Source organism: Indicator indicator, chromosome 35 (genome assembly GCF_027791375.1).
Source record: "Indicator indicator isolate 239-I01 chromosome 35, UM_Iind_1.1, whole genome shotgun sequence".
Taxonomy (NCBI): domain Eukaryota; kingdom Metazoa; phylum Chordata; class Aves; order Piciformes; family Indicatoridae; genus Indicator; species Indicator indicator.
Window position 1 is genome coordinate 61655 of NC_072044.1, and position 11999 is coordinate 73653.

An 11999-nucleotide genomic window follows, 5' to 3' on the forward strand; every position below is an offset into this window, starting at 1 on the left:
GAGTCAGGCTCAAGGGCTTGAAGGACAGGGGATGGGCAGGCAGGGCAGCAGCAACATCTGGTGCAACATCTGCACTGGGAGTGGGGGTGTGTAGCCTGGAGAGTGGGAGGCTGAGGGGAGACCTCATTGCTCTCTACAGCTCCCTGAGAGGAGGTTGGAGCCAGCTGAGGGTTGGGCTCTGCTCCCTGGTCTCAGGTGATAGAAGGAAAGGCAATAGCCTGAAATTGTGCCAGGGGAGGCTTAGCTTGGAGAGGAGGAAAAATTTCTTCCTCTTGAAGACTGTCCAGGCCTGGCCCAGGCTGCTCAGGGCAGGGGTGGAGTCCCCACCCCTGGAGAGGTTTGCAAGCTGTGGAGCTGTGGAGCTGTGGTGCTGAGGGCCATGGTCTGGTGGTGCCCTGGCAGTGCCTGGCTCAGGACTGCAGTCAATGATTTAAGATCTCTTCCAAGCAAAAGGATTTTGTGGAGTTTTCCTAAGGAAAAGCCTTTTTTGCAGGATTGATTCCCTGCTGACATCTAAGAGGGAGAGAGGCCTGGGTTTGTGATGAGGCTCTCAACATCCATTTACAGCTCAGATGGGGACCAGGCACGGAGGGGTTTGAACTTCAATCCAAGGCAGAGTAACCAAATAACTCTGGCACAGAACCTTTAACCAGGGGAGGCTAAACATTGCCTAGGAGAGATTCCTCGGGAAGGGAATTTGTGCCTTGGAGGAGCCTTCATGAGTTCAAGCCTCTGTGCACTTCCCTTCCTAGAGCTTAGAGCTGCATTGCAGTATCTGAAGGGGGCTACAGGAAGGCTGGGCAGGGGCTGTGTCCAAGGGCTTGTGGTGATGAGATGAGAGGCAATGGTTTGAAAGTGGAGCAAGGGAGGCTTGGGTTGGACATCAGGAGGAAGTTCTGCACAGTGAATGGTGAAACAGCAGAACAGGTTGGGCAGAGAGGTGGTTGGAACCCTATCCCTGGGGTGTCCTTGGTGTGGCCCTGGGCAGCCTGCTCCACTTGGAGGTGTCCCTGCTGAGTGCAGGGGATGTGGACAGGATGACCTGTCAGGGTCCCTTCCAACCTGATGCAATCTGTGACTCACAGAATTGTTTGGGTTGGAAGAGTCCTCTCAGATCATCCAGTCCAACATCAACCCAACACCACCATGGCCATTGAACCACATCCCCAAGTGCCCTGGCCACACATTTCTTGCACACCTCCAGGGCTGGGGACTCCACCACCAGCCTGGGCAGCCTCTTCCAGTGCCTGCCCACTGAAGGAGGCCTTGGGAGAAGATACCTCCCTTGGCTTTGGGAATAAAGCAAAGCACAAAGAGAAGCAAAGGTTTGTTTGTGCAGGTCATTTATTGATTTCTCCAACAAACCAGGCCACACACACACACACACACACACCCCTGGTACTATCTGATCACTACACCAGCTTGGCCAGTGGCCCACATTTCATCCTCAGCAGCACAAGTGCTAAGATGTGAGTTGGAGAGCAAGATCCTGATAGCTGCAGAGGAGCTGTGGAGAGGAAGAGCCCAAGTTTGGTTCTGCAAGCACAGGCTGCACTGCAGCAGCAGAGGAGAGTTGGTTGTCCAGTGAGGAGGAGCTGGGCTGGAGGTGGGAGTGAAGCTCTGTGCAGGTTCCTGAGGGTCAGGATGCCAGCTTGTGCACTGCTACAGTGATGCTGTCGTGCTTCTGGATCATGATATTCCTAGAACATGGAAAGTGAGGTGGTTGAGAAGCCAGCTGTGAGGAGGAGCTGAGGTGGGTGGAAACTGGACAGGAATATCATTCTCTGGAGACTCAAAACCTGCTTGGCCATTGTGATCCTGGCAAGCTGCTGTGGGTGTCCTGCTTTAGCCAGGGAGGTTGGACTGGATGATGCCCAGGGATCCCTTCCAACCCCCACCATGCTGGGGTTCTGGGATCCAGTGGCTGCAGCAACCCCCAGCTCTGCACTAGTCCTGTCTGCCCACTCCCCTGAAGAGTGCTGGAGGAGTCTTTGCCTGCCCCACTGATGGCTACAGCTGGGCTTTGTTATCCATGGAGATCCCAGGAGTGGAAGGAGTACAGAGCTGCAGGAACCACCTCCCCTGAAAGGTTTCCTGCTGCTTTTATAGCTCCTGCTTCTTGTGGTCCCATTATCCTAATGAATCCACAAGCCTGTGGCAGTGACTCCCTGTCCCCATGGCTTCAAGAGGTGAGGCTGCCTCCACATCCTCCAGTTTAGCTCAAGAAGAGCTGCTCCAGGGATCTGATTCTGGGGTGAGCCCCAGGGCTGGGGGAGGGTAAAGGCAGATGAGGAACAAAGTGGCAGCCCAGGGCTGGGGACTCACCCAGTGTCTGACTCCAGGCACACCACAGGCGTGTCGGTCGGGTCAGAGGTGAGCTTGGCTGCCTGCTGGGCCAGGACAGAGATGACCCCAGCGTGCTCATCTGAGAGGGTTCCTCTGCCTGTGGGTGGAGGAAGATGTTGGCTAAAGCCACAGCTGCCATGCCAGCAGCCTCCCACCAGAGCCCAGGGGAGCTGCTCCCACCCAGGCTCATGTGTCCCTGCTGAGGGCTCCTCCAGCACCTTCCCACACTGTTGCCCTCAAACCACCCAAAAGCCTCAGCTGGAGTGGCAGGAGGAACTGGTTCTGCTTTGCTCCAGTGCATGCCATGGTGCAGGTGGGTGCTGGAGGGCCCTTGGGGACACCCAAAGGGGGTGGGGAAGGAAGGTTACAGTAGGGCAGGGTCTGGTGTCCTCAAAGTGTAGACAGTGGGAGCTTGGTACCCTCCAAACGATGAGGACAGGGCCAGGTACCCCCCAGGCCGGGGTCTCTTGTGGGGCAGAGCCCCGTGGCCCCCTACCCGGAGTCTGTGGAGCAGGACCTGGTGTGCTCTATCCCCAGGAGTCCTCAGAGGGACTAGGCAGGAATGGGTACCCCCACTCCAGGGTCTCCAGGACAGTAAGCCCCAGTGCCCCCTACCCTCAGCAGCTCCTACTGGGGTCTAGGCAGGCCCCGGTACCCCCAAGGCGGTGATCCCCGGTGGGGCACGCTACGGTGCTCCCCAGCTCTGGGTCTCCGGTGGGGCAGGCCCCGGCGATGCTCGGTTACTTACAGCCCAGGTTGAGCCCCTGCGAGTCGGTGCAGAGGACGCCCACCACGGCCGGGCTCTTCATGCTGTGGGGGCAGAGAGCGGCGGTCAGCGCCGGGCCAGGCCCGCACCACCCTGCCCCGTGCCGGGCTCCGGGCCTAGGCCTAGCTCCCCCCCTCACCTCCCACCCGCGGCCCCGCTGGGGCACGGCCTTGTCCCCAGTGTCCCCTCCCGGTCCTACGTGTCTTCCAGGTGCTGCTCCAGGGTCCCCTCCATGCCGCCGGGCCCCGCGCCCCCACTTCCGCCCTCCCCGGCGGCTCCTGGCAGCGGCGTCTCCCACATGACACGGGCGGACGGCGGCCGCCCAGGGCCAAAAGATCTCGTTACGCGAAGGGTCAGGTCCAGTCTCATTGGGATTTTCTCTAGACATGTCCCGTCCCGGGGAGTCTGCGTCTGGTGGCTGCAGGGCCACGAAAGCACCATCGCTGGGGAACTTTGCTGCTCAGTGCTCTTCTTTACAGCGTCTACCCCAGCAATTGAAGCAAAATAAGGAATTCTTTTGCCCCTCTGGACAGGATTCTCCAATATTTCACTCATTTGTTCCTTAATTTAATTTATAACTTTGGTGTGAGTTTTTTGTTTGTTTGTTGTTTGGGTTTTTTTTTTTCTGTTTGTTTGTTTGTCTTTTTTTTTTTTTTTTCTTCCCCACCCCCCCCACCCCCACCCCCACCCCCCCCCCCCCCCCCCGTTATTTTCTGGATTTGGCTTTCCCATTGATTTGCTTTTTATGTTTTGTTTCTTGTCCTGTCAGTGGTTAGCAGCCCATCGCGGATTCACAGCTTGCATCAGGTTGGAAGGGACCCTCAAAGATCATCTTCTCCAACTCTAACCTGACCCAGGCTGCCCAGAGCAGTGGTGGAGTCCCCAGCCCTGGAGGGGTTTCAAAGCCTTGGAGATGTGATGCTGGAGGGACATGGTCTGCTGGTGACCTGGCAGTGCTGGGTTAAGGATTGAACTTTATGATCTTAAAAGTCTCTTCCAACCAAAGTGATTCCATGCTCTGTGTTTCTATCCTGTCCTGCACCCCCCTGCCCCTCAAAGCAGCTCTCCCTGGGCAGAGCAGGTGGCACAGTTGTGGTTCTTGGAGGTTCTTTTCCTCCCTTTTCTCCACCTGAGCCTGGTTTATTTGTGTTTCCTTCCTCTCCACACAGCACTGCTCAGGATTCACACAGCACAAGGACATTCAGGAGCTGTTTTAATGGCTCTGACACCTTCTCTGGCCAGAACATCCTCTCACAGCTGGACCACGTTGCGGGGGATGCAGGGGCATGGACACACAGGCTGGAGCTCATCTGCAGCAAGAAGGGCTGTGCTGGATTGGTGCAAATGGTGCTGGGTGAGGCCAGGAGCCCAATTCCATCCCCATGGATCATGGAGGACTTGGAAGAGGTGCTCAGCCCTGCTCTCCTATAGGAAGCCCCCCCAGAACCAAGCTGCCAGCAGAGGCAGGAGGTAATTTATGGGGGGTGCATGGCAGAGCTCAGTGGCACTAATAAGGTGGCAGCTGAAGCTGTTCCTGGCTGCTCCTGGGGATAGATCTTGGCTTGTCAGGTTGGAAAATTAAAATGTTATTGATGGGGGAAGTGAAGAGCAGCAGGATTTGTGATCCCTTAGCTTTGATTTTGTTTTCTTTTCCCCCTTGGTTGAGCTGTGAGCTCTTTGGGCAGCACCCAGAGCCCCAGTCCCACCTGCCCAGGGGGCTTCCCAATGCATCCCACCCCTCTGGGGTATCTTGGATTTGTATTTGTTTAGTTTTGGAAGGATTTTTTTCTTTCCCCCCCTTCTATCACAGGAGAAAAGTACAAATATGCCCCACCAAGGCCAGGGGCTGCATCCCCCTCATCCCATCAGCACCTTGTCAAAGAAATATCCCCAAAAGCAACCTCTTCTAAGCTCTTCCTGGCTGCAGGATTGCTGGATGGAGGGATGTGGGGGGAGAGCTGAACTTAATTAATTCAAGCCCAGGTAGAGGAGACTCAAGCAAAACAGCCAACAGCTGCCACAGCAAAAGTAGGGCTGGGATGGTGGGGATGGGGGAGTTGGGGGCTGGAAATTCCAGGGCTATTTTTTAACTGATTCTCTAGCACCAGGCTGATGCTCTACAAAAGAAATTCCACAGAGAAAAGCTGGATTAAAGCAGCTGGCTCCCATCAAAGCCACATTTCCAATCCCAGCCCAACACCTCTGGCTGTGTTTCCCCACCCTGGGGCTGAGCCTCCCCCCACCACCAGCAGCTCCCAGTCCCTAAGTTGCCTTCAGGAACTGGCAGGCAGCAGCCCCAAAATCAGGCTCAGGGATGTTTATTCCTCAGAAGAGATTAAATTCATGCTGCTGGGGAGGGATGCCATGGGGATGGTACCTGGCTATCCAGAGCTGGAAAACTCCATCTCACTGGGTCAGAACTGCAAACCCAGCTTGGTTTTGAGGGGGTGGGGGGAAATGGAATTTTATTTCCTGCCTTTGTTGTTGTGCAAAGAGGCTTAGCCCTGATCTCTGTTTGCACAGCCCTGACCACCACAGCTGCAGGCATTGGGAGCTTGAGCTGGGGAGTTCTGGCCACATCCAGGCTGCACTGTGGGAGCTCAGGACCCTGCACTGGCCATAGAAGGGAGGTTAAATTTTCAGTGGTTTTTCTACTTTTTTTTTTTTTTTTTTTTATTGTTAGACTCCCAGAGGGGCTGCAAGGGATGAGGCAGCAGGTGACAAAAAGCTCCGTGGGGACAGAGTTGCAGAGGCTGCAGAGATTTCTCTCTCCTCTCTCACCTGATGGATGTGGCCATGGGGGGATTCATCAAGATTCCTCATCCCTGAGGATTACAGAATGCATTGGGTTGGAAGGGACTCTCAAAGGTCCTCTTGTCCAACCACCCCTGCAGTCAGCAAGGACACCTCCAACCAGAGCAGGTTGCTCAGGGCCACATCAAGTCTGACCTTGAATGTCTCCAGGGGGGGAGCCTCAAGCATCTTTCTGCTTCCAGGGAGGTGCTTCTGTGGGCATGGGGCAGCTGATAGCAGAGGGCAGGGAGCAAGACATGGAGAGCAAGGTGTCAGGATTGGTTTAGGTGAGTGATGGGAAGTCCTTCAGCCTGAGATCTGACCTTGCAGCTGATATTTGACCTTGCACCTGATACCTGACCTTGCAGCTGTCACAGGATCACAGAAGGCATTGAGTTGGAAGGGACCTTCAAAGCTCATCTTGTCCCCCTGCAGCCAGCAGGGACATCTCCAACTGGAGCAGGCTGCCCAGGGCCACATCAGGTCTGCTTCTGAATGTCTCCAGGGATGGGGCTTCAACCACCTCCCTGGGCAACCTGTTCCAGTGTCTCCCCACCCTCCCTGTGCAGAACTTCCTCCTGATGTCCAGCCTAAATCTTCCCTGCTCAAGCCTCAAACCATTGCTCCTCATCCTATCACCACATCCCCGTGGACACAGCCCCTCCCCAACCTTCCTGCAGGTCCCCTTCAGATCCTGAAATGCAGCTCTGGATGCTGGGATGTTGAGCTGCTGCCCCCTGCATCCCCCCAGGATGGACAAATCAATATGAAACTGATCATTCCAATTATTTTTTTCTTGCTTTTTTCACCACTTTACCAATCCCTCCTGCTCCTGGGGGATGAACCAAATGCAATTTGAGGTTTGGGGTGGGGTGGGATCCACTTCAAGCCATCAGTCAACTGATTTCCACAGTGGATTGGGATCCCAACCCACCCTCGTCACTGCAATAAAGCAAAAGAAGGAAAGAAAAAGATTTTCCACCCTCCCTGCCTTCTTTATTGTCCCAACTAAAGGCATCAAATTCTCTTTTCCTCTCCCCATTCTCTTCTAACAGAGCCACAGCAGCACAATCAGGGGGTGAGAAGCAAAAGGGTTAACTTTCTCCTCCTGCTTTCTGGTAGCTAAAATAATCCCAAATTCTTCATTCACTTCTTAAGGATCTTCCCCTATCAGGGAGAAATGTGGAGAGAGAGAGGAAAAATCCATCTTGGGATGGAGGTGGGGGTGGAGGGATTTTTGTGTTGCTCTTCCTGAGTGTTTTATTGATATTTCTTTGTGACCAGTAGAGCTTCAGGTCTCATCTGCTTCATGTGAGATCATCAGGGGAGGGAAAAAAAAAACAAAAAAAACCTCAAACCTACCCAGGGTGGAGGAGCTGGCAGGGGTTATATAGGGCAGGAGGTGCAGGGCTGCTGCACAGCTCAGGAGACAGCTTCTGCTCACCCCAGCACCATGGGCCAGATCCTGCAAACCCTCTGCTTGCTCCTGCTGGTCACCTCCTGCCCTTGTGCTGTCATCACTGGGGTAAGTGCTGGCCCCAGCTCCAACTTGGGGCATTTATTGAATTCTTCTTGTTTTGAGGGGGCAATAAGGCAGGAACTGGCACCTTCTGCTGTTTGCTTTGGGGGGGTTATTCCCAGTTTATAACTGGTTTTACTGGTGCTGTGCTCACAGCTCCACTGGGGAGCTGCTCTTTGTCCTTCACTTCTCAGCACCATGCCAGACCCAGCAGGAAGAGAACAACCCAAGGGAGCTGAGGAAGTTTTCCAGGAGGAGGAGAAAAAAAAAAATAATTGGATCTTTATGGACATCTTCCAGAGCATGTCCCCAACTGGGACAAGGGTTCCAGCAGCCCAGGTTGTCTTTTTCTCCCTCCAAAATGAAGAGAAACAAGTCAAAAGAGGAGGGAAAATAGGTTGCAAAGGTCAGATGCTCACCTTGCTGGGTGAGGAAAGTGTGGGGCTCAACATAGCCCAGAGCTCAGTGCTGAGCTAGACCAAAGGTGATGCTAAAAGCAAAGAGTTTCAGAAAGTTTGGGGGACAGAGTTCAGCTGTCAGCAGGGACATCCCCAGCTGGAGCTTCAAAGCTCCTCCAGTCCCACCCCCTGCAGTCCCCAGGGACATCCCCAACCACAGCAGGTTGCTCCCAGCCCCAAACAACCTGACCTGCAGTGGTGCCAGCCATGGGGCAGCTCTCACCTCTCTGGGCAGCCTGGCACAGGCTCTCCCCACCCTCAGGGTCAAACATTTCTCCCTTCTCTCCACTCTCAATCTGCCTCTTTGAGTTCCAAACCATCCTCCCTTGTCCTGTCACAGCAGACCCTGCTCAAATCTCTGTCCCCAGCTTCCTTCCAGGTCCCTTGGAGCACTGCAAGGCCACCAGAAGGTCTCCCTGGAGCCTTCTCCTCCCCAGGCTGCACAACCCCAACTCTCTCAGCCTGGCCTCCCAGCAGAGCCCTTCCAGCCCTGCCAGCATTGCTGTGGCCTCCTCTGGCCCTGCTCCAGCAGCTCCCTGTCTGTGCTGTGCTGAGGGCTCCAGAGCTGCCCCAGCACTGCAGGGGAGGTCTCAGCAGAGCACAGCAGAGGGGCAGAATCCCCTCCCTGCCCCTGCTGCCCACACTGCTGGGGATCAGCCCAGGCCAGGCTGGGGCTGGGAGTGCTCAGTGCCAGCTCCTGTCCAGCTCTGCACCCCCAGCACCCCCAATCCTTCTCCCCAGGGTTGCTCCCCAGCCTGGATTGATGCTGGGGGTTGCCCCAACCCAGCTGCAGGAGCTTGCCCTTGGCCTGGTTCAGACAGTTCCAGTTGTCCAGCCTGTCCAGGTGCCTCTGGATGGATCCTGTCCCTCAGCTGCCACCTGAAACCTGCTGAGGTTGCCTCGATCCCACAGTGATGTAATTGATGAAGACATTGAACAGCCCTGGTCCCAGTACAGACCCCTGAGAACACTTTGTCACTGATCTCCATCTAGACATGAAGCTGTTGAGCCCTAACCAGGACCTAAGGGCTTCCTCCCCACCAAGCTAACCCAGTGCCCCCCCTCTCCCCAGGCCTGTGAACGGGACCCTCAGTGTGGCCCTGGGACCTGCTGTGCCATCAGCCTCTGGCTGCGGGGGCTGCGGATGTGCACCCCCCTGGGGCAGGAGGGGGACGAGTGCCACCCCTTCAGTCACAAGGTACTGCCATAGGAGTGCCCAAGGGGCTGGGGTGGGGTGCACAAGGCTGGGCAAAAAGCCACCAAACTCCTCACACAGGAGAAAAGCTCCATTGGGATGGAGAAGTGGGGGGTGGGGTTGGGGGGCTGGGATGGATGGGAGATGAATCATGGAATAGGATAGAATCAGAGAATCAGTCAGGGTTGGAAGGGACCACAAGGATCATCCAGTTCCAACCCCCCTGCCATGCCCAGGGACACCTCACACTGGATCAGGCTGCCCAGAGCCTCATCCAGCCTGGCCTTAAACACCTCCAGGGATGGAGCCTCAACCACCTCCCTGCACAACCCATTCCAGGCTCTCACCACTTTCATGGGGAAGAACTTCTTCCTCACATCCAGTCTGAATCTCCCCACTTCCAGCTTCATTCCATTCCCCCCAGTCCTCTGATCACTCTCTGATAACCTAAAAAGTCCCTCCCCAGCTTTCCTGGAGCCCCCTTCAGATCCTGGAAGGCCACCAGAAGGTCTCCTGGGAGCCTTCTCCTCTCCAGCCTGCACAACCCCAACTCTCTCAGGCTGTCCTCACAGCAGATCAGCTCCAGCCCTCTGCTCCTCCTCATGGCCCTTCTCTGGACACCTTCCAGCATGTCCATAGCCCTCTTGTAACAGAGGCTCCAGCCCTGGACACAGAGCTCCAGGAGTGGTCTCAGCAGAGTTGAGCAGAGGGGCAGAATCCCCTCCCTGGCCCTGCTGGCCACACTTCTGCTGCTGCAGCCCAGGCTCTGCTTGGCTCTCTGGGCTGCAAGTGCTCACTGCTGGCTCCTGCTGAGCTTCTCCTCCCCCAGCACCCCCAAGTCCCTCTCCTCAGGGCTGCTCTCCAGCCAGTCCCTGCCCAGCCTGGATTTGTGCTTGGGATTGCCCTGCCCCAGCTGCAGGACCTTGCCCTTGGTCTTGTTGAACCTCATGAGGTTGGCATGAAGCTCTGGGCAGCATCGTGGTGGACCCTGAGCTGGTGTGGTGCAGCTGGTTCCAGGCTCCAAAGTGTTTTGGACAGCTCCCTGAAGAAAAGCTCCGTTGAAGGCCTGGGACACTGAGGGGCTGGCATGGATTTAGGCTGAGGCTTTGGGCAGTGCCATGCTGGCCCCCGAGGTGTAGCTGGTTTCAAACTCTAGAGAACTTTGAGTCATAGAATCATGGAGTTGTTTTGGTTAAAGACACTTTTAAGATCAGCCAGTCCAAGCCTTACCCCAGCACTGCCAGGGCACCACCAAACCATGGCCCTTAGCACCACAGCTCCATGGATTTGAAACCCCTCCACCACTGCCCTGGGCAGCCTGGGCCAAGCCTTGACAGTCCTCAAGGAGCAGAAACTGCTCCTCATATCCAACCTAAACCTCCCCTGGTGCAGCTTGAGGCCATTTCCCTTTGTCCTATCACTTGTTCCTTAGGAGAAGAGCCCAACTCCCACCTGGCTCCAACCTCCTTTCAGGGAGCTGCAGCCAGCCAGAAGCTCTCCCTTCACCCTCCTTTTCTCCAGGCCTTCCCGTGCCACCCAAAATCCTCAGGATGCCCCCCGGGTACTGTGGATCCCAACTCAGAGCTGGCCCCGAGCCCCTGCCCCATTCCTGGAAGGAAAACCTCCAGCCAGGCTGCTGGGGCTGCGGGGAGCCAGGAGAAGCTGAGACGATGCCTCAGAGCCAGCAGCAGCACAGTTCCTGCCCAGCAGCACAATTCCTGCCCAGCAGCACAATTCCTGCCCGCTCAGCCCCCCCCGGCACAGCGGGATTAGCCCCCGGGGGCACACCGGGATCAGTCCGAAGCGCGGCGCCGCCGCAGCCGCCGCTGCTTGGGGACTCAGCAGCCGCAGCCAGGCTCAGCCCCAGCTGCGCTGCCGGATCGATGCCGAGCGGCCAGCAGCAGGATTTAATGCTGCTGCAGCTGCTCCTCGCACCAAGCAGCCACCCAAGGGAGGGAGAATTGATTGCAGGCTGATCCCCGTGAAAGCTCTGCGAAGAGCCAGAGGTTTTCTCCCGGCTTTTGATCCCCTTTGACAGGTTTTGGGCGGCGGCAGAGCCCTGATGCCGTCGTTCCTGCTGCTCCTCCTCCTCTGTCTCTCCGCAGGTGCCGTTCCTGGGGAAGCGCCAGCGCCACACCTGCCCCTGTTTGCCCAATTTCAGCTGCTCCAGGGCCCTGGACGGCCGCTACCGCTGCTCCACGGACTTCAAGAACATCGATTTTTAGGGTGATGCTCCCAGCTCTCCATCCCTGAGCCCCCAGCGCCCCTTTCTTCCCCATCCCTGAGCCCCCAGCGCCCATTTCTTACCCTCTCCCATGGCCACCAGGTGCCCACAGAGCACCAGCCGACGCTTTCCCCAGGCAGCCAGCGTGGACAGAAGGCTCTGTGTTTGTGGGGAAACTGAGGCACACTCAGGCCAAACTGCTCCTCCATGCATGGCTTAGCAAAGTCCTGCCCCAGCCCTGGGCAGGAGCCAGCTCCAGCAGCCTCTGCAGAAGAGTGGATGGGAGGACAATGTCTGTGTGGCAAAGGTGACCTCCAAACCCCCTCTCTCAAGGTGTTGTCTGCAGGGGTGGATGCTGCTGGTTAGTGCTCACCTCCCTCCTTGGTTGCTCCAGAGCAGTCTGGTCACCAAAGGAGAAGCATTTCAGTGCTTCCTGCTGCAGCCTGGTGGTTTCCATCTGTGGCTCTTTTCTTCCCTCATTGTCTGAAAAGAAACCATCTCATAGAATCCCAGAACGGTTTGGGTGGGAAGGGACCTTCAAAGCTCCTCCAGGCCAAGCCCCTGCAGTCCCCAGGGACAGCCCCAACCACAGCAGGTTGCTCCCAGCCCCAAACAACCTGACCTGCAATGGTGCCAGCCATGGGGCAGCTCTCACCTCTCTGGGCAGCCTGGCACAGGCTCTCCCCACCCTCAATGTC

The 11999-nt window shown here is 56.5% G+C and overlaps 2 protein-coding genes across 2 annotated transcripts; one reads left to right on the forward strand and one right to left on the reverse strand.

The window, feature by feature from the left end:
* Nucleotides 1–1339: 1339 nt before the first annotated feature.
* LAMTOR5 (late endosomal/lysosomal adaptor, MAPK and MTOR activator 5) lies at nucleotides 1340–3346 on the reverse strand. The gene is made up of 4 exons (XM_054395939.1): nucleotides 3312–3346; nucleotides 3095–3156; nucleotides 2326–2443; nucleotides 1340–1700 (listed from the first exon to the last, which is right to left on the reverse strand). The coding sequence occupies exons 1-4, from the start codon at nucleotides 3344–3346 to the stop codon at nucleotides 1640–1642; spliced, it is 276 nt and encodes a 91-aa protein (XP_054251914.1). The 3' UTR covers nucleotides 1340–1639.
* A 4012-nt stretch (nucleotides 3347–7358) lies between these two features.
* PROK1 (prokineticin 1) lies at nucleotides 7359–11302 on the forward strand. Its single transcript, XM_054395943.1, has 3 exons — nucleotides 7359–7430; nucleotides 8955–9080; nucleotides 11183–11302. Exons 1-3 carry the CDS (start codon nucleotides 7359–7361, stop codon nucleotides 11300–11302), a joined length of 318 nt encoding a protein of 105 aa, XP_054251918.1.
* Nucleotides 11303–11999: the final 697 nt, after the last annotated feature.

Excerpts from the sequence above, each read along its gene's own strand:
- LAMTOR5 (XM_054395939.1), bottom strand. The coding sequence starts at position 3,346 with ATGGAGGGGACCCTGGAGCAGCACCTGGAAGACAC. Across the intron at positions 3,157-3,311 it reads GAGCAGCACCTGGAAGACAC|CATGAAGAGCCCGGCCGTGG; the intron begins GTAGGACCGGGA and ends CTGCCCCCACAG. Across the intron at positions 1,701-2,325 it reads TGCCTGGAGTCAGACACTGG|GAATATCATGATCCAGAAGC; the intron begins GTGAGTCCCCAG and ends TCCATGTTCTAG.
- PROK1 (XM_054395943.1), top strand. The coding sequence starts at position 7,359 with ATGGGCCAGATCCTGCAAACCCTCTGCTTGCTCCTGCTGGTCACCTCC. Across the intron at positions 7,431-8,954 it reads CTTGTGCTGTCATCACTGGG|GCCTGTGAACGGGACCCTCA; the intron begins GTAAGTGCTGGC and ends CCCTCTCCCCAG. Across the intron at positions 9,081-11,182 it reads GCCACCCCTTCAGTCACAAG|GTGCCGTTCCTGGGGAAGCG; the intron begins GTACTGCCATAG and ends GTCTCTCCGCAG.